Source organism: Felis catus, chromosome B4 (genome assembly GCF_018350175.1).
Source record: "Felis catus isolate Fca126 chromosome B4, F.catus_Fca126_mat1.0, whole genome shotgun sequence".
In the NCBI taxonomy this organism is placed as follows: Eukaryota; Metazoa; Chordata; class Mammalia; order Carnivora; family Felidae; genus Felis; species Felis catus.
Genome location: NC_058374.1, coordinates 132,869,286 through 132,889,719, shown reverse-complemented (window position 1 = coordinate 132,889,719; position 20,434 = coordinate 132,869,286). Strand labels below are relative to the sequence as shown.

Below are 20,434 nucleotides of genomic sequence, written 5' to 3'. Positions count from 1 at the left end.
AGTACCCCACAAGTACGAGCTATCGTGAAGTCTTTTACGATTTCCATTCACAGGACAAAAGGTCACCTTCCAGAAGGCAGGCAGCAATCCAGACTGTCCTCTCAGTTACATCCTACCTTCTGAGATAGAGCTAAGAAATGGCCTCTAAAGCTCACACTGATGCTCTTCCACACTTCAGACCCAGACCATTAAGTTGGCAGCTTGTGAGAAGGCTCTCCCTTGTCTAGTGCCGTGTGCTCCCCCCATATGTGGACCAGGTGATGCCACCGGTGACCAGGGAGAAGAGAGAATGTCCATGAGCTTCAACAGCGAGATAAAAGCTCTTGTTCTAAAACCTAACTTGTTTCAGTCGAGACTGCTTATCTACCGTACGTTGTCTACTCAGGTTCTGTGACTTAGCCTGCCTATTAGGACACAAGAATCCACCTGGCATGACGGGGAAGGGGGAGGGGGGTGGGGGGTGGGGGAGCCTGGCTCCTCAGTGCCATCAAGGAAGAGAACTGTTGGTTACTGGGTTTAGAGTTTCAGTTTTTCAAGATGAAAACGTTTTGGAGATCTGTTATGCAACAATGTGAATATTCTTTTTTTTTTTTTTTTAAGTTTATTTATTTTGAGAGAGAGAGAGCGAGCACGTGCCCATGAGCAGGGAAGGGGCAGAGAGAGGGAGAGACAGTCCCAAGCAGGCTCCACACAGTCAGCACGGAGCCCAACGTGAGACCTGATCCCAGGAACCGCGAGACCGTGACCGGAGCTGAGATCGAGTCAGATGCTTAACCAACTGAGCCCTGCGAGTGCCCCAACGGTGTGAATACTCTTACTGCTACTGAGCCCTACACTAAAAACTAATGGAAACGTTTTTTAAAAAGACGAGGACAAAGAAGGAGGAGGAGCACTGACATGGCAGGCAGGGCTGGGGATGGAAGGTCTCAGCGCCGGTGGCATTTGCGGGCCAGTTATTTAACCTGTCGCCCCAGGTACAAAAACGGGAACGGACATACTCATTGCCCCGATGGAGCGGGGATGAGGCGGAACGGTGGCCCTGCAGCTTCGGAGGCAGACCGCACAGAACCGTGAAAATCTCAACTTCTCTTACTTGAGAAAGCCACAGGACTTCAACATGTCTGGCTCGAGCGCACACGAGGCCAACTGACACTCGCTGAGTCACCGTGCCGGGCACGTTACACGTGTTAATTCCCGAATCCTTACGCCGCCACCATGGGGTCGCAGGGTTACCTCCAACGTACAGATGAAGAAGCGGAGGCAGAGGTTAAGTCACTGGCCCAAGGTTATCGTGTCGGTAAGCTGCGCGGCCAGAATCCGAACCCAGAGCTCGTCTGCCGGAGAGTAGTGCAGAGGAGTCCTAAGGCCTGCCACCCCGCCTCGTTCACATCTTATGAGCCAGAAGACCTTAACCTTCTTGGAGGCATTTTGGCACATTCGCTGCCGTGTCCCAAGGGCCAGCACTGTTGACACATAGATCATATCGTATCTGCGGCACAAATGAGCCGTTAACCCTACGGGGGCGGGGGGGGGGGGGGGCGGATTTCTGGTTTTTTGAGGAGGTGGTGAAGGCAATCTGTAACCCAACTCACAGGGAAAACAGATGGACTCAGTAACGATTTCTCTTTCGGATCCGCTACCCTTCCCGGCGCAGGCAGGCTCCCGCGGGCATCAACCCTCCCCTGGCCCTCCCCTGCCGAAGGCGAGTCTGCAGTCAACCTAAGTGGCCGAGGAGAACCGAAAGCCGTTACATAAGGCTCCCCGCTCCCCCCGCCCGCTTTCCCCCTCTATGGAAAACAGCACCCTCGCCCAGCCGGCAAGCCTTATACCCCAGTTATCCTTCGTTTTTCTCTCTCCACCTCCAGCCTCGGCCAACTGGCCACCGAGCCCCGCTGCCGCGCACACTATGGAAGCGCAGCTGCCCCACCACCCCAGTCGCTCAGGGTCGTCCGGCCGGACTTGCTGCCTCCGCTCTCTCATCGGCAGCTTGTTCTCCACACGGCCACGGCCACGGCCACGATCCCTCTTCTGTGCCATTCCCCTGCTTTCCAGAGCCGTGACCGTCCCCCTCCTATCGGATGTCACAATCTCTTCGCCAGGGGGGTCAGTCTCCTTGCAGACTCGGCCCGGCCTCAACTCCGGCCACTCGCCTCACAGGCGTGCTGTGCCCGCCACAGCAGACTCAAGTTTCCAGACTACCGTTCCCACCGCGATATTTGCCCGTTCCTGGCCATCTGCATGGCAAGCTTCTATTTCTCATTTGAGGCGGACCTCAAACGGCCCTTTTCTATAGCCACCTATGACCCCCCCTACCGCCTCCCTCCTCAGGCAGAATTACGTCCTCGTCCCCATCTCTAAGCTCTTTATGTGACCCCCTGGCACAGAGTTGCTCCCCCTGGAATTACTTTCCGTTCATCTCCACATCAGACCAAGTCCCTCGATGAACCGTATCGTTCACCTTTATCCCAGAGCCTGCCGGAACACGCCAGGGCCATAGAAGGCCCTCTGGAAAAGTTGCCGAACTAAATATAATCACTAGGTTATGGAGGGACTTCTTGTTAACACTGGTATCAGGAGTAAACAGAGCTAACCTACCACCTACTGAGAACCGTTCCAAGTGCTGTGTGTGCGCAGTCTCACTGGATTCTCAAAATGACCGCACAAAGTAGGTACTGTTCTCTCCATTATAAATGAGGAGATGGGAGCTTGGAAAAGTCTAGCAATTCGCCCTAAGTCCCACCGCTATTAGCACCAGAGCCAGGACTTGAACCCAGACACGGTCCCTTGAAGTCCACACACACTATGCTTGCTTTGTAGGCCGTGTTGTAACAGAATATAGTCATGTCTGGGGAATGTGATCTTGACCCATAAGGTAACGCAATCCACTGAGAGTGAGCCAGCCTGGAAGTGAGCTCTAATACTTTTAACCAGGATCTTCTGTAACATTTTCAGAAGTAAAATGTTCCAGGAAATAAAATGGTGACAATAATTTTCTTCTGGCGGGCCTTGAAACGCAAGGCCTATTTTTTCTCAATAAGGAAACCTACTTCTGTTAATGTCTCTAATTCCTCCATTGATTTCTAATGACTGAAAGACTATGGTCACTGAAAAGAAACTGTCCCCTCTCCTGGCCCCCTGCATCAAAAAGAAAAAAGAAAAAGAAAGAAAGAAACCTATAGGATTAAGTGTCTACCTACCTGAGACTGCTTACTGCATCTGTGAGGTAGGGATGGGAAAGAGCAGGAGTGTCTATGAAGACACCTTTGAACTCTTTCCCTTGGAATTAGGAGGAGAGGGGAAAGGAGGGGATCCTAAATAATCCCCCCCAATTTGCTGTGGAGGAAGACCAGGCCCTTTTCCAGCTGCCTCTCCCGGGCCTCAGGATCCTCTAGCTTCTGGTTTTTCCGGAACTCACGGCGGATGGAGGCAAGATAGAAGTCTCGATCAGTGTAGCGAAGCTCTCGACCCTGGCGCAGCAGGGCCCGGTACAGACTGAGCACCGCCTCTCGGCTCCATGGGGCCATGGGGGACTGGCGGGGGCTGGGCGTCAAGCTACAAACAGAAGGGAAAAAACAGAAGCCTAGAATCAGAATTAACGATAGAAGGGTCTATATAGAGACTATCTAAAACGCAGGGGTTCTTAATCTGGGTCTCAGAGATCCCAAGGTCACATTATGACTTAGTGGCAGGGCTAGAAGTAGACCCCAGCCTCCCAGTGTCCTCTCTGGGAAAGTACAGGTTATGCTGAAGGGCCAGGGCTTGAATCCTGGCTCTGCCGTTTACCGGCCATATGATTCCGGGCAACGTACTTAACTCTTCTGAGCATCAGGTTCCTCGGTGGTAAAAAAAAAAAAAAAAAAATGCGGATGACATTACATGTTAAAGAGTACCTACCACATGGGGTTATTTTGAGAACTGCATGAGATAACGCACATATAGCATCTCTAATAGAATTCCACTACGGGGGGTGGTCTAGAGTGGTTGAAGGCAAGGTCTCTCAGCCACACTTGAATCCTGGCACCACCGCTGATGCAGTGATTACCCTGGCAAGTTTCTTAACCTCTCTGTGCTAACCTCAGTTCTCCACTTGTACAATGAGGAGCAAGACTGTATTCTGCCCATTCGGTTGGTACGAGGATTAAATGACTTAATGTATGTAAATGGGTCTAGAATAGTGCTTGGCGCCTACAAAGAAGCATGCTATCACGGCCGGCTATTCCTAGTGGCCCCCAGCCCAATAAGTAGTAGATTCAGTTTTGCGTGAACCGCCACCATCTGCCTTCAGTAACAATGAACCTTTACACAAATACTGAGTGTCATTTATAAAATGCTTTGTCATCCATTACATTTAAATGAAGAAACCTAGGAGGTGGTCAGGGGTCCTAACGTTGACAGTGAACACTTACTGAGGGTTTACTATGTATCAGGCATGTTTCAGGCACATTCCACAGAATTACGCGTCTCATTCTGTCAACAACCCCAGCGTCCTCATCCCCATTTTAAGTGGGGGAAACTGAAGCTCCCACAGGGAAGTAACTTGCCCACAGGCACATAGCTGGAAAGGGGGGCTGCATTCCTGCCCCCAACTCTGCCTGCCTCTGTAAGGACAATTACCATTCGCTGGGGCCTTACCACGTAGGACAGGGGTGCTCTACAAACTTTCCCAGCACAGCGCTTGGCACACATAAGGGCCTCAAAAAATAAGTTGGATGAAAGAAGCAAAGTCCCTATGTGGGAGAAATGGTCACCCCTATTTCAAAAATAAAGAAATGAGATCGAATGGGGGAGGTACTTGGTAAAAAGATCTGAACTTTGGGCCCGAAGTCAGTTAGCCATCAGCGTCGGCCTCACCAACTTTCTGCGCGAGCTCGAGCAAAGCCACTGTCCCTGTCCTTTTTTCCTCAATTGTAGAAGAGCTCCCCTCGGCCCCAAGGGCCTCCCGGAATGGGAGAGATGAACCCAGAAAATCAACAGGAAAAGTGCTTTATGAGGTTGGAGGCGATTGTCACGCGAGGGCTGTTACTGCAAGGTCGATCCGCGATTGGGCGACTGAGCCCTGGTCGGTCCCCAGTTCCTGCCTCGACCCTAGGGGCCGGGCCGAGGCGGGATGGGGAGGGCCTGGGCTGGGGCAGGCCGGCTCGGGGGGGCCCCGGGAGGCCTCCGGAGGCTGGGGCGCGGCCACTAGAGCGGTCTGGGCGAGACCCCCGCTGGCCGGGTTGGGGTGGGGGGCGCCAGCGCGGCCCTGCGCAGAGGCTCGGCGAGCCCCGGGCCCCGGCTCCTCCCCGCACTCACCCGCGGACTGCGCGCGCTACCACTCCTCGCGATTCGCCTCTCGCCCGGTACCTTTCCCGGGGTCACCCACCAACATGGCCCCTTCACTTCCGGGACACGACCTTGCGCACGGAGCTGAGGGGAGGGACTGAAGGGAGCGTGGGGGCGGGCGGAGGCGGAAGGACTTCCGTTCTTCGCGGCCGAGGCCTCTCTCGGGGCGGGGCCAGGAGCCTCGTCGGGCCACGCCCCCTCAGGCGGGTTCGGTCCCGCCTCCTTGCGTGACGTCCCCCGGGGACCGGTCTGCAGAGTCCGTTCGGGCCCCGCCCACCCGGAGAGCGACCGCGCCGTGGGCGGGAGTGGGGCGGCGGACTGGCACCCGGGTGGCCTCGCCGTCCAGCGACCGGGCTGCGTCGGGCCGACCCCCACCCGCTGCCAGCCTCGTAACCTGTCAGGCGGTCAGGTCAGACCCCAGCACCCACTGCCGATCTCGGGCTGGGGCCGTGGGGACACCTGGGGAAGTCTGACACTACTACTATTCTCTGTCATGGCTGTCAAAGCTCCTCAAGTCCCATTTTTCTCAGATCGCTTTCTTTTCACCCCTCGGGGCTCTTCCTGCTCCGCGGGCCCTTCGGCTCGCGGCAAACTCCTACCCTTGAAGGTCCACCGCGGTTGTTCCCTCCGGACGTCTTTTCCAGCACCTTCCTCCTCGGGCGTCCAGCACAGGCGCCTCCTTTGGGCCGCACAGAAATGTCTGCACACTGCTGTTGGGGCTCCTAACCCTTTCAACAACAAATCGTATTTACTGGCACCAGTTATTTGCCGGGCACTGCTGTTTAATGTACCCGTTTGCTTCTCTTGTCTCTCACCAGATCTGGGGGCGCGACCCACACCTTCTGGAATCCGTGAGGCCCCTGCCCGCAGCGTGTCCAGGTGCCAGGCGAAGCCAAGGAGCGTTGGGAGTCAGGCCCCCGGGGACCCCCAGTTCCAGTTGCACCACTGAAGGACTTCTGCCCTCTGGCAAGTTTCCTAACCTCCGCCTGGGGCTGTTGTGGGGACTAACGGGGCATCCAGCAGGAGGGGGTGGGCGTTGAGGAGCAGTTACCATCCACTCATTGATTCACGCATCCAGTCCTCCTCAGGGGTCTCTAACGTGCAGGGCACTGCCACTGGTGTTGCAGGGAACAGAAGGATCAAGTTGTGTCATCTAGTGGGGGCTGACGCAGGTGGTGAGGCGAGCTGGGAGCCCTCCTGCAGGTGGGAGGATGGAGGGAAGGGAGTGTGGTGGGAGGGAGGGCGTTGCTCTTTTACACGGAGTGGGCGACATGCGGACCTTCTCCTTTTTGGTGGCTGTGGACACCATTCCGTGCCACCTTCTCGGCCTTCAACGCCTTTGCTTCGGCTTCGGCTTTAGGAGGAGCCGGGGTTTTCCTCTTCCCTTTCTGCTCCGTCTTCGTGAAAAGGGTCCCTCCCTGAATTCCATTGTCGCAGGGTCGGTCTGGCTTGAGCAGAACCGAATGCACCAAGCGCTAAAGCAGGGAGGTTGGTTGGGAAGCTGTTGCAGGACCCCATGGGGGACAGGGGCTCAAACCAGGGGAGGCGGCAGTGGAGGGAGGAAGTGGTCAGATCCTGGAAGTCTTTGGAGCTAGAGTCACTGCTCACGTAGGGTGTGAAGAGAAGGGTCACCGTGGCTTCCGGCTTCTGCCTGAGCAACTACCCTGCTGCCTCCCTGCTTCAGCTCAGTTAGGAGCATGTTCCGCGTGTTCCAGAAGAAGGCTGTTTTCCAGAGGCCTAAGGTCTCCACTCAGATGAGGGAAGACTTCCCTGTGACATGGGGAGCCCCGCAGCACTGAGGGACGGTGAGCCCTAGGGCTTCCGGGAAAGGGAGGGCCCAGTTGGGGGCCTCAAGGAGGGAGGCTTAAGACTTAGGACCAATGGTGGTGTGGAGCCTGGGCTCTTAGGCTGGGGCTGGATCCCCCAGGGCTGGAGGAAGAAACTCCTCAATTGTCTCCCTCACGCTCCAGTGCAGCGGCCCCAGCACTTACAGCCGCCTTTATGAAGCGCCTCTGGTGTGCCAGCCATTTGGACTGACGACTTTACAAACGTTGTATTATGTCCAGGCCCAGTGGCCCTGCTCGGTAGGCATCGTTATCCCCATCTTACAGATGAGAAATCCAAGACTGAGAGAGGTTTGCTAATTTCTCTGATACTGAGCCAGGCAGCTGGGAAGCTCGCGGTGGAACGCATATCTGTCTTACACCAAAACGTGTGTTCTTTCCACTCTTCCAGGCTGCCCTACTTTGCTCGATAAAGAAAGAATTTTGTGACCCAAATAAATCTATTTGGTGACATTTCCAGCTGGAAGACTAGGTGACCTTTCGTATCCCTCCTGACCCTCCTGCTCTACAGAATATTATTTTTAGGACAGAAGGGGGGAGGCCCCCGGGGGGGCCTGCCTTTCAGATCAGCTTCCCCAGACTCTTCTGGGTCTTTTCTTGACTTCCAGACTCAGAGCACTCATTCCTGTTCCCAGTGCTCCCGTGACAATGGTGGGGGAGGGGGGGTTGGAGAAGTGGGACAGGCACACATCCATGGTTCCTTTGTAGGTCTGAGACCCCTGGCAAGGAGCACTGCCCCAAATGTCAGGGCTCTGCCGGGTGGATGGGACAAAGGGTCCTCTGGGATCTCTAAGATATTGCAGCTTTGACCTAACTCCCAGTCACACATCTGGATGTTGGCAAATGGTGTGTTATAGGGTCACAGATGGAGGGCAAGAGGGAAGCCCTTGTTCATCAGAGCCGTGACTCGCACCAATAGTAGACATTTCATTGCGGAGTGAATGGATGAAGGGATATTTTCCAGAAAGGTAGAGGGACTGGGAGAGAGAGACCATTTCCCCAAGTCAGGTCAGTCAAGTCTAGTTGCCTTTGAAAGGGGCAGTGGGGCGGCGACGGGCATGGGGCAAGTGATTGAAGCTTTGCGTGTCTTGCTTTCCCCATCTGTGAGCTGGAGATAGAGATAAAGAGCTGCCTCCTTGGGCTGTTGAGGGTTAAATGTGAGAGGGCATGCAAGGTGTCATCGGGAGCCTGACACCCGGTGAGCACACAGTAAGTGGTGGCTTGTATTCTCATGAGGTGTCGGTGTCTCTCTCTCTCGTGAGTGGACAGGGACGTGGGAATATCACAAACAGACTTTGGAAACCCAGGACACCAGTTCCAGGGCAGGAATTCGGGGAGTCTCAAGCTAGGGCCCTCCAGCCCTGGAAAGCCTCCGTGGCCAAGGGTCCGGGCCCCAGAGGGCTAAGGCAGGATACAGGAACAAAATGAACAAAACGTTTTTGCTGAGTGACCGTGAGAATCAACACTGTTGTTCCCAAGCAGTCTATTGTTCAGCATTTAGTGAGCACCTAGTGTGAGCCAGGGTTAGAGGTGGGGATGCAGATGTAAAACACGCAGTTCCTGTCCTCAAGAAGGCTGGGGGGTGGAGACAGACAGGTACGCAGGTGCTAGGAGAGAAGCCTTCACAGGTGCTCTGGGAACCAGAAGATGCTGTGACCCAGTGAAGAAGCAGGGTTGGGTGAGCACCCACTGGCTACGGAAGCGAAGGGTTGAGACCCAAAGCTGGACCGTGAGCATGCTAAGGTTTCTCGGAAAGGAAGTGATAGCCGGTGAGGCGTGCTTCAGGCACTGGCACCGTTAGTCTGGAGTCGGTCACGGGTTCAAGTCCCAGCTCTGCTACCTGACCGCTGGGTGTCCTTCAGCAACGTGCTCAACCTCTCTGAGCCTTGGTTTCTACACTCAAAAATGGGGATTCGTTAAAGTACCTAAGCAATCAGACCTTGAAACTGACTCATGCTAGGATGGAGAAAGAGAAGCAGTGTGTATCTGTGTATATATTAAGTGTGTATCTGCAATGAGAATTAAAACTATGGCTAAGGCCTTAGGGAGTCCAGGTGATGGTAGGGGGGCAGGAGTGGTCCGGGCAGAGGATGGAGTCTCGGCCCATTGCAGAGTTCAAAGGACTAGAGCCAGAGAACTCAGGAGAGGCCCGAGATGAGGCTGGGGAGGAAGGCGGCAGGCCACAGCCAGGAATTTGACCCTGAGCCAACAGCAGGGGAAAGTCCCAGCCACGATCAGACTTCCGTCGTAGAAAGAGCTGCCTGGCCCTTTTACGGGGACTAGATTGACAGGCTGAGACCTGCAGGAGCTGGGCCCCAGGCCACTTCGGCGCCCCTTTGAGAGAGCCATCAGCGGAAGGTAGGAGTGAGCCCAACGCTTCCTGTGTGCTGACATCTCTTGCACGCACAACCCCCTAACCCTCATCACAGCCGTGTGAGGATGAGAATGTCCCTGTGCCAGGTACATCCAAGGAGGCAGGACCTTAAAGAGCCATAAGCAGCAGGACTAGGATCTGAACTCGCTCTGGGGCTTGAACCGTCCCGGGATAGATGAAGTGACTAGAGGCAAGGGTGGAGGAAGAAGACAAGGACAAGGAGCCCCTGGGGACGCTGACAGCCAAGGCCCAGGAAGCAAAGGACACTGCAGAAGACGGGGGGGTGTCATGGAGGCCTGGGGAGAGGAGAGGGTGGCCACGGAGGCCAGGGCCCCAGCCAGTTTGCCCAGTTAGGTGCTGGTCTCAGACTGGTTCACTGAGAACCCAGGGGCTATAGAGAGTAATTGGGGAGGTGGAAAGGGAGACCGTGACTTTGCTGGCAGGAAAAAGGGTGAGATGAGAGGACAGTTGAAGAAAAAGCGGTTGGGTTGGGCTGGGGGTGTGCTGGTACCGTTCCAGCCTGGGGAGGGGAAGGGAGGAGCCAGTTGAGGCAGAGGAGTTGGAAGTGCCAGAGGGAGTGAGCCCTCAAAGGAGTGAATTCCCCGATGCTGCTTACTGAGGGGGGTGGGGAGGGGAGGGGGCACGCAGGGCAGCTCCAGGCTCCCCTGCTGGAGGCAGAGAGGGTGAGTGCCTGCAGCCTGGGTCTTTCCAGCCTCCAGCCCTTTGCTTTGCCCAGCAATGTAGTAAGGCACACAACATTGAGACCCTCTTTAAATGCTGGGTGCTTTGACTGCTAGGAATTTATCCAAGGGATACAGGAGTACTGATGCATAGGGCCACTTGTACCCCAATGTTCATAGCAGCACTCTCAACAATAGCCAAATTATGGAAAGAGCCTAAATGTCCATCAACTGATGAATGGATAAAGAAATTGTGGTTTATATACACAATGGAGTACTACGTGGCAATGAGAAAAAATGAAATATGGCCTTTTGTAGCAACGTGGATGGAACTGGAGAGTGTGATGCTAAGTGAAATAAGCCATACAGAGAAAGACAGATACCATATGGTTTCACTCTTATGTGGACCCTGAGAAATTAACAGGAACCCATGGGGTAGGGGAAGGAAAAAAAAAAACAGGTTAGAGTGGGAGAGAGCCAAAGCATAAGAGACTCTTAAAAACTGAGAACAAACTGAGGGTTGATGGGGGGTGGGAGGGAGGAGAGGGTGGGTGATGGGTATTGAGGAGGGCACCTTTTGGGATGAGCACTGGGTGTTGTATGGAAACCAATTTGTCAATAAATTTCATATAAAAAAAAACAGATAACAAAAAAAATAAAAAATAAAAAAATAAAATAAAAAAAAATAAAATAAATGCTGGGTGCTTTGAATGGGAGGGAAATGGCTACTGAATGACAAGACGGAAAGCTCACCCCAGCCCACCCCCCCCCCACCTCCCAACCTTGCCAGGGGAGGACCCAGGGTGGAGTAAGGGTGCAGATACTCCTTTTACCCGCCCTGCTGGAGTAATGGAGGAGTTGGCAGTAACCGTAACGGATCAGCGAAGCGCCGGGATGTGAGCCTGCCAGGGACCTGGAAATCTCTCAGAGAGAGCCGCCTCCCTCCCGATGGAGTTTGCTGTCATCAGATGTCATCGATCCTGTATTCACCAGACCAAAACCTGATATCCCTGGCCAGGAGTGAGATTCCCCCATTAGCCTGTGAAATCTTTGCTGCCCACATAGTGCCAGGTGGTGTTGAGAAGGGCACAGAGACTGTAAGCTCATTCACGGAATACCCTCCCCTTGGCAGGCAGCAGGAGTGGGGGCCAGGACTGGCAGATGGGCAGGCTTAGGGCTCAGCTCCCAGCTCCCCCACTTGCCACGTGTACCACCTCTGTGAGGTTCAGAACGTAGGAGAAGGGTGGGGAGGCTGAGTACAGTGTCCAGCCCAGGGCGGTCGCTCAGTGAATCTCAGCCAGTGTCCCTTTACATCCTTTCTGCCCATCGACCCACTGGATACCAGTGACCCACTTTACAGATGAGGCAGCACCACTCAGGCTGATTACAGCCTCCGTCTCCTCCAGGGGCAAACAGGTGTACGTACGGGACTGTTCTCGCCCCGCAAAGAGCTTTGTAAGACCCAGAAAATTATGAGAGCTTTCCGCGTTTGCTTAAATGCTTAAGACATCTGGTAGCGTTGGGCTCCCCAGCCCCCTCTTCTGCTAAGGAGCAGCTAATCCCTTTGGACAGTTTGCACAGCAGCCTGTGTGGGCTGGCAGTGCAGTGGCCCTGCCCGGAGGGTGGATTGGCGGGGGAGGCTGGAAGAGGGAGAAGGGAGAGCAAGGTATGATGTCCAGGTCAGAGTCTGGGACGTACGGCAACACAGTAATTAAGACAAGATCTACTCCAGAGGTTGCGCAGAGCTTGGGATGACGCTGAGTGTGGTTTGGAGGAGTCGTGATGTTTGCACATGCTCTTGGTCCTTTGAGTCTTAGAACTTGACCCGCCGATGTCCTTGGGCTGGGCTGATTGGCAGAACAGCCTTTCCTCCCCCAGGTGTCTCGGCAATTCCACAGCTGGTACAGGCGGGAGGATGGGAGGACCCTCTCTAAATACGGCGCCGTGATGGGAAAGCCATTCTCACATCCGAGGATGGTCAGAGGAGGAAACCGGCCAGGAGAGCAGGCAGAAACAGGCAGGCCTGAGGCCCCTCTTCTCAGATCAGTGAGGTGAAACCCAGGACCAGATTGGTGAAACCCAGGACAGCCTGGTCCTGTTCTTTTTCTTTAACACTGTTCTGTAATGTCTATTTTTCAGAGAGAGAGAAAGAGTGCGAGCAGGGGAGGGGCAGAGAGAGACACAGGATCTGAAACAGGCTCCAGGCTCCGAGCTGTCAGCACAAAGCGCAACACGGGGCTCGAACCCACGAACCTGAGATCATGACCAAAGCTGAAATTGGATGCTTAACTGACTGAGCCACCTCGGCACCCCCCCCCTTTTTTTTTTTATGTTTTCTTATTATTTTGAGAGAGAGAGAGAGAGAGAGAGAGAGAGAGAGAGTGCATGGGGGAGTGGGGAAGGGGCAGAGAGAGGGAGACAGAGAATCCCAAGCAGGCTCCCTGCTGTCAGCACAGAGCCTGACACGGGGCTCGATCCCACGAACCTGTGAGATCCTGACATGAGCTGAAACCAAGAACATGCTCAGGACTTCCAAGAGTGTTGACGACGCCACCCGGCAAAGCCTCCCGCTGACGCAGCGCGGTGGGCCTCTGCCCTCAGTGACTCCGAGGGGGACGAATGGACCCTAAGGAAGGTGGTGGCCCTGGTCTGCCAGAGTGCGGGGGTCTCTGGGGCCTGACTGGGGACGTGCTGGTGGGTGGATATCAACGTCAGCCACCACTACTGACGCAAGTGGGGCTGGGAGCCGGCCGCCCGAGGAGGGATGAGCTGTTACGCGCCCGCCGTGTCAGTACAGCTCAGCAGGATCCGGTGAGCGCCACGGGGCCCCAGCAGAAGTCACACCCAGCCCCGCCAGGTAGGGAACAGACGCTCCAGAGGTGTTCACCTTCCGGGCTCCGCCACGTCCTGTGCAGGCTCTGGAACCTTCCTTTCCTCGTCTGCCGAAGGGGGAGAAGAGCACGTCGCCCTTTGCGCCACATGCCTTCACCACACGGATGTCCCCCTCGCGTGGCCTTCATCATTCTGTGTATTTCCTGGTCTCGGTTTTCCTTTCTCTTCACAATGTTCTGTGATTCTATTATATATACACACACATGTATGTGTATATACATCCTTCCATTCTGCGGCGTCTGCTTTATACGCCCTCTGAAATCCCACCTGGCGTCCAGTTGGGTAAAAGAAAGGAAGGAAAGGAGGGAAGGCCGGCCCGCACCGCCGGTTGTGGACATGCCTGGTTCTCCCACTAGGAGGCAGCACAGCACCGTGCGAAGGGTGGTGGAGGCCCTGGTCCTCTAAGTCCCATGGGGAGCTGTGTGGCTTTCAGCAATTTATACCCTTAATCTCCCTGGATCCTAGCCTCCCCACGCCTACAACCTTGCAGGCTGGTAAGGCGTAACCCCCCCTAGATACCATGTAGATTACATGAAGTAACGTATGGGAAGTGCCTGATTCCGCTTCCAGGGGACATTTAACGATGTCTGGAGACACGCATGGTTGTCACACTCGGGGGAGCGGATTCATCCGGTAAGTAGGGGCCAGGGATGCTGCTAACACCCTGCAATGCATCGGGACAGGCCCCCCAACACAGAATCATCTGGCCACGAGGTCACTAGCACCGAAGTCGAGAAACCGTGGCCTTATTTGCAAGTTGATTTTGAGCTCCTAGAGGGCAGCAAGTGTGTCTTTTCCGTTTCTGTATCTTCCTTGGGGCCTGTCATACGGCATGCAGTCAGTGAGCGAGTGCAGGGTTGAGCTGAAAGGTTAAGTACTGGCAGAAGAGGTGGCATGGGTACAGTGGGTGGGAAGAGGGGTGACCGACTAGAAAAACTCACTGTCATGGAGTGGGGTTGCACACCTAACTGCATTAGCATGGCGGCTTCCTGAGAGATGAGTCTGATTTGCAAAAATGAAATTGGTTCTAAGCATCCTAATCAGGTTGTTTTAAATGCTGGCGATCGAGGGGACCCTTCGAGAACTTTCTAATTTTTTTTAATGTTTATTTTTGAGAGAGAGAGAGAGAGAGCAGGGGAGGGGCAGAGAGAGAGGGAGACACAGAATCTGAAACAGGCTCCAGGCTCTGAGCTGCCGGCACAGGGCTCGAACTCACGAACTGCGAGATCACAACCTGAGCCAAAGTTGGATGCTTAACCGACTGAGCCACCCAGGTGTCCCTCAAGAGCGTTCTAGAACTGAGCGACCCCCTTTGGAGCCTCTGCCCCAGGACCCTGTCACAATGGGCTGGAATCACAGAGTCAGGTTTCCTGCCTCCTACAAATCTCAAGAATGTTGTTTCTTTTTCCCACCACCAACCTGCACCCCAGACCCTGGCCAGTATTTACAGAACCAAATGGCAAAGAGTCTAAAAGTCTCATTACTGGACAGCAGTGGGCTGGCTGGCAGAGCAGATCAGGGAGCAGAGACAGCTATTTTTGGCTAGTTGATGGGCGGTCGCATGGATAAGGGCCTGGCTGTGTCCCATGTGAACTTCTAGAAGGCAGAGCATCCAATCTGGGGCCTGGCACGAGGCATCCTGGGTCTTCGGAAAGGTCGCTGCATGGGACATGCTGAGTGTTCTCATTATGGCATGGGGACTGATCCAGTGTTATATCAAAGGAAGTGGCAAATCTTGGCCAAGAGGCGTGGCCACAGCTAATCCCGTGGGCAAGGCCCTTCAGGGGAGGAAGCTTGGGCCATAGAACACCTACTGCCCTCAGATGGTAGGTTGTATGTGACAGGACCCCAGTGCTTGGGCAGGCAGAGTGGGGTGTTCAGGGAGCAGGGTCTCTGGTGGGTGTTGGACAGCGTAGGAGACAGTCCTGGGTTCAAATCCCAGTGCCTCCACTTATTAGTGGCATTCGCCTGTTAGTTGCTCATTCCCCAAAGAGATGTTGAGTCGTGCTAGGAACTGTTTGCTCCCAAGCGTGGGAGACCACACCCAAAAGCAGGCAATCCTAAGACCATGTGGAAAGGGCAGCACTGGAGACGTCCGAGGCATAATGGGAGCCCAGAGGATCAGCACCTAATCTGGGTGTGGGGAGGTAGAGGCGGGGCCGTCCTAGCAAAGGCTTCCTGGAGAACCTGACACCTGAGCCTGAAAGAGTGAGCAAGCGTTAGAAACAAAATGGCGGCAGAAGGTTCTGGGCTAAGAGAACAGTGTGCTTGAACTCAGAGAAGAAGGTTTTCTTGAGAGGAGTTAGAATGTTTTCCGCTGTAAATAGCAGAAAGCCCAGCTCAAAGTGTCTTTCACAAAGGGAATGTATTGGCTCGTGTAATTGAGAAGTCCTAACAGTGTGGCTTTTAGGGAAGGTTCCACACACCAGCCAGTGCTATCAGCTGTATGCTCCTCCCTCTCCTTTTATTTCTGGTGGTGAGGGCTCTTTCCCCTTTCCTCATCAAATTAAAAAAAAAAATAGTTATTTATTTGGGGGAGAGCGCAAGCAGGGGACGGGCGGAGAGAGGGGGACAGGCAGAGGGACAGGGGGACAGAGGATTCGAAGCGGGCTCTGTGCTGACAGCGGCCAGCCCGATGCAGGGCTCGAACTCACGAACCATGAGAACATGACCTGAGCCGAAGTCGGACGCTCAACCGACGGAGCCACGCAGGCGCCCCTCCCATCATCCTTGAAGAAAAGAACTTCTTTTCCAGAAGCTTCCAGCAGTTTTTTTTTCTTCTGTATCACTAGTCTGGATTGGGCCACTCGTCCATCCCTAAAGTAATCGCCCTGACCAGGCAGTGGGTTGTACAAACTGGCGGAGCCTTTCAGGGCTACCTTAGGAGCTGGGTGTGTGCATGTGTGAGTGTGCACGTGTGTCCGTGTCAATCCCCACCAAAGCACACGATCGAGAAATTCTGGTAGGAAGAGATGCCAAGAAGAGGAACCGTAAATGTCCGCTGCAGCCAGCATTTACCGAGTGCCTACTGTGTGCCCAGCTCTCTGGAGCTGCTTTTCGTTTGAGGTGACCTTGACACCTTGGGGACTCATCTAACGAGCAGTTGGATCCACGGGCTGGATGCTCACTGGGGAGGACTCTGGAGAGGCTGGGCCAGCCCTACCTCTGCAGGAGTCCAGAACAGTAGGCAGAGCAGTGGGCCCAGGATGAGGCCCTGGGGAGCCCCCTTATTGAAGGGGCGCATGGGGTAAAAGGATGCCAGGAAGGCACCCGAGAGGGAACATCAAGAAGGAGGTAGAGGAAGTCACAGCGGCTGAGGAAGGGGGTGTGGAGAAGGGATGCGTGACCCGTGTGTCAGGTGCACCACGTGAGGAAATGGGGGGTGCGGCCAGAGTCCTGATGATGACCGCTCCCACTTTTGAAGCTCTCCCGATTCTCCAGGCTCTGTTCCAAGTTCTGAGTGCCCTCACAACCGCTCTAGAGTCTGTCCCATGAAGGTCTTTATTTCACAGATGAGGATGCGGGAGACCGACTTGGCCAGGGGCCGGTGAAAGACCTGATGGAGGCAACTAAGGTTGTGCCAGTGGTGACCTTGATGCCCCCCATTTCTTTTGGGCATCCTCCTTCCTCTGGTCGAAGAAGGCTAATGAGCATAGCCCGCCCAGCCCCTCTCCAGTCTCACCGATTGGCCCCGGGATGATCACATGACTTTATCCAAGTCAATGGCCTGCAGGCCCGGGACTTTTAGGGGAGAGGAGCTCTATTTCTTCTGTGCTAAGTACCCAAGATGGGATGCCACGAGGCCTGGAGCTGCTGCAGCCATCTTGCAGGCATGAGGGTTTTTTGTTTTTGTTTTTGTTTTTTTTAATTTTTTTTTCAACGTTTTATTTATTTTTGGGACAGAGAGAGACAGAGCATGAACGGGGGAGGGGCAGAGAGAGAGGGAGACACAGAATCGGAAACAGGCTCCAGGCTCCGAGCCATCAGCCCAGAGCCCGACGCGGGGCTCGAACTCGCGAGATCGTGACCTGGCTGAAGTCGGACGCTTAACCGACTGCGCCACCCAGGCGCCCCTGGGCATGAGGGTTTTAAGGCTGTCGGACAATAGGGACAACACAGGATGGGAAGTGGAGCTGAGCCGAGCCACAGAGAGAGCTGGACGACAGTGTGGGAGTGAGCTCCACCTCCAGCTGTACCTGAAGCCTTTCTTGTTACTAAACTAACATGTCAGCGAGCCAATAAACCCCGCTGCTTGCCTCGTTTGGGTCGGGCTTTCGTCATTAACTGAAAGCCAACTGCGTCAGTCACCTATGGCCACAATCAGGCTGCGTAACAAACCACCCCCGGTGGCTAAAGCAATTGAGCTCACGAGACTGGATTTATGTTTAGGTTAAACTGGGCTGGGAAGCTCTTCTGGTCTTGGCTGGGCTCACACAACACGTTGGGCGGCCGAGATGACGGGAACAATGAGGCCACACGCCGGGGCCCCGGTGGAAGGACTTGTGCCACTGTTGATGGTTTGCCGCGGTAGCTTTCAGCAGTCTAGGATAGGTGTCCGAGAGGTGGTTTGTGGTACCGATGTAGGGTCGGACTTTTCCTACAAACGCAGGAAACAAGGAGCATACGAGAGGGAGGTCAGGTTTGCGGGCGGATTGTCCCTCCACTTGAATTTGTGTGATGCTTCCCTGAGGTGGGATTCAAGCAATGTTTTTATGGCAGGAGGCAGGGGGCCTGTTTGTGTTAAGCCCTGTGTGTCTCCTGCATAAGCACTGACTGGCTGACAGGCTCATTCTTTTGTGAATTATCCCTTCCTCTGTCACACCAATAATCCAGGTCAGGCCTGAGCAGGTGGGCACATCCTTGAAGCAGCTGCCCACGCGCTGCCAGGCAGAAGAACCGTTCAGTTGAGCCTAGATCGAATTGTGGAACCGTCAGCGAATCAATTGTTGTGTTAGATTTCAGGGTGGTTTGTGTTGAAGCAGTAAATATTTGATGGAGTAAACCACAAAATGAAACTTAAAAAAATTATTGTAATTTAAAAGCATTAGTTTCCTGCTATAACTGAGTGTCTGGGAATTCACTAGAACAGCACAGGAGGGGTCGAGGATGCTGGCCAGAGAGCTGGCCCCAGGGGAAGGCTTTTCACTGCTGTGAATGGTAACCACAGATGCGTGGATGTTCCATGATGTGGGGTGCCCAGGTGGGGACTCCCAGTGGGCTCCAGGATGTCAGGCCTTCAGGGTTTGTTTTTGTTTTTTAATGTTTATTTATTTGAGAGAGAGAGAGAGAGGCAGATTGTGAGTAGGGGAGGGGCAGAGAGTGAGGGAGACACAGAATCTGAGGCAGGCTCCAGGCTCCGAGCTGTCAGCACCGAGCCGGACACGGGGCTCGAACTCACAAACCACAAGATCATGACCGGAGCCAGAGTCAGACACTTAACCAACTGAGCCACCCAGGCGCCCCTGTTTTTGTTTTTGTTTTTAAGTTTATTTACTTATTTTGATGGGGAGGGCGGGAAGGGAAGAGAGAAGGAGGGAGAATCCCAAGCAGGCTCCACAGTGTCAGCACAGAGCCCGACGTAGGGCTCAAACCCACAAACCAGGAGATCATGACCTGAGTCGAGGTCAAGTTGGACTGAACCACCCAGGCGCCCCAGGGCTTGGGAGTTTCAACTGCCCACAGCTCAAGCCCCGAGCTGGAGGGCAACTCTAGAAGCACTTCAGTGGTTGCTGTTACCCAGTCATCGGGCTTGCTCTGGTCTCCCCCATCCTGATGGAGCTTTACAGGTTGTAAACCAGTTCCCTGTCTTTTATGTTGTCCTCTAGATGCAGTAAAGCTCTCTATGGACCATTTTTATAAGCAGATTGCGTCTGGAGAGAATAGGCGTCCCCTCCAAGGCCGCGGAGCCTGCCAGAACAGTACATCCAGCTCCCTGGATGGCCCGTGGAGGAAGACAGTCGTATCTGATGTGCACAGCCGCTCACAGCCGGCTTCCTCGGCTCTGACGACTTCACGCCAGCCCTCACCTCACCGCACTGACGTGGCGCTTACCTGTTGGTGTTTCCCACTGTCCGTAATCCTCTTGACAGCAGGGACTGCCTTCGCTCGGCGTCCCCTCACCCGGCACCACGCCTGGCTTGATTAGGAGCTCGGATGGTGTTTGAACATCAGTGTGGAACGTCACGAGCATCCTCAGGCCTCCTGCCTTCATCTTCCTCCCCCCCCCCCCCCGCCACGGACGCTGACACAGGGAGGGGCGTGTGGCATTCACTGCCTTAATGTACCCAAGCCTCCCTCCCCACAGCTGTAAAATGGGAGTGATGGGGAGGGAGATCTCTTAGCCCAGAGCCTGGCACAGAATAGGCACTTAATAAATAACGTCTGTAAAAGTCTATGATGAGGACGATTCATTCTGGGACATGATTTAAGGGTTATACACTTGATCTCAAGTGGAGAGGGGTTACCGTCACCCCCTTTTGGCTAGGTGGGATGTCTGTATCTCCTCCACTCTCCCCCAAGCCTGTGGAATTACACTCCCCACCCACCCCCAACCCCGCCAGCACCTGCAGCAGGTGCCTTCCTGGGCATTGGCAGCACGGCTGGAGGCCACGTATCTGAGTTATGCATGTGACACCCTGCGCACCTTGTGGCTGCTCAGGGGACATCATTAGCCCCTGCTGTGGCCACCGACACTTCTGTCTCTCCTCCCTGTCTCCAGCCTCCGTCTCCCCATCTAACAGGGAGGCCACCCCACGGGGGACTGAGGCAGAGTTCAAAGTGTGCCTGCCTTCACCATCTGAGACTCTCCTTGGAAAATACCCAGAGGGTTCCTTCCCGAGGACGATACCATCGTCCATGGGCTTGATGGAAGCCTCCAGAAAGGCCCCCGCATTCCCTGGCTCCAGGCACCATCTGAGCACAAGTCCATGGGAGAGACAGTGCCGTCTTCACGTGCTCCAAAGGGCTGGCGACAGGACCAGTGCCGGGAATCCAGGTGTGGTCCCTCTCCTGCCACCAAGTGGCTGTGTGACCTTAGAACCTGTGACAGGGAGCACCTGAATGGCTTAGTGGGTGGAACTTGCGAATCTTGATCTTGGGGTGGTAGGTTCGAGCCCCACATTGGGTGTAGATTACTTTTTTAAAAATCCTGAAAGAAAAAGAAGAAAGAAAGAAAGAAAGAAAGAAAGAAAGAAAGAAAGAAAGAAAGAAAGAAAGAAAGAGAAAGGGAAAGAAGGGAAGGAAAGGAAGGAAGGAAGAAAAGAAAGAGAAAAAGAAAAAGGAAGGAAGGAAGAAAGAGAAAAAGAAAAAGAAAGAAAGAAGGA

At 54.4% G+C, this 20,434-nt stretch overlaps 2 protein-coding genes across 2 annotated transcripts; one reads left to right on the top strand and one right to left on the bottom strand.

Moving 5' to 3' along the window:
• Window positions 1-3,311: 3,311 nt before the first annotated feature.
• On the bottom strand, window positions 3,312-3,524 carry LOC123386746 (MIEF1 upstream open reading frame protein). The gene has a single exon (XM_045062390.1). The coding sequence runs from the start codon at window positions 3,522-3,524 to the stop codon at window positions 3,312-3,314; it is 213 nt and encodes a 70-aa protein (XP_044918325.1).
• Window positions 3,525-4,944: 1,420 nt separating this feature from the next.
• LOC102900764 lies at window positions 4,945-19,504 on the top strand. The gene is made up of 4 exons (XM_045033179.1): window positions 4,945-5,059; window positions 5,412-5,731; window positions 6,141-6,288; window positions 18,938-19,504. The coding sequence occupies exons 1-4, from the start codon at window positions 4,945-4,947 to the stop codon at window positions 19,255-19,257; spliced, it is 903 nt and encodes a 300-aa protein (XP_044889114.1). The 3' UTR covers window positions 19,258-19,504.
• The last annotated feature ends 930 nt before the right edge of the window (window positions 19,505-20,434 follow it).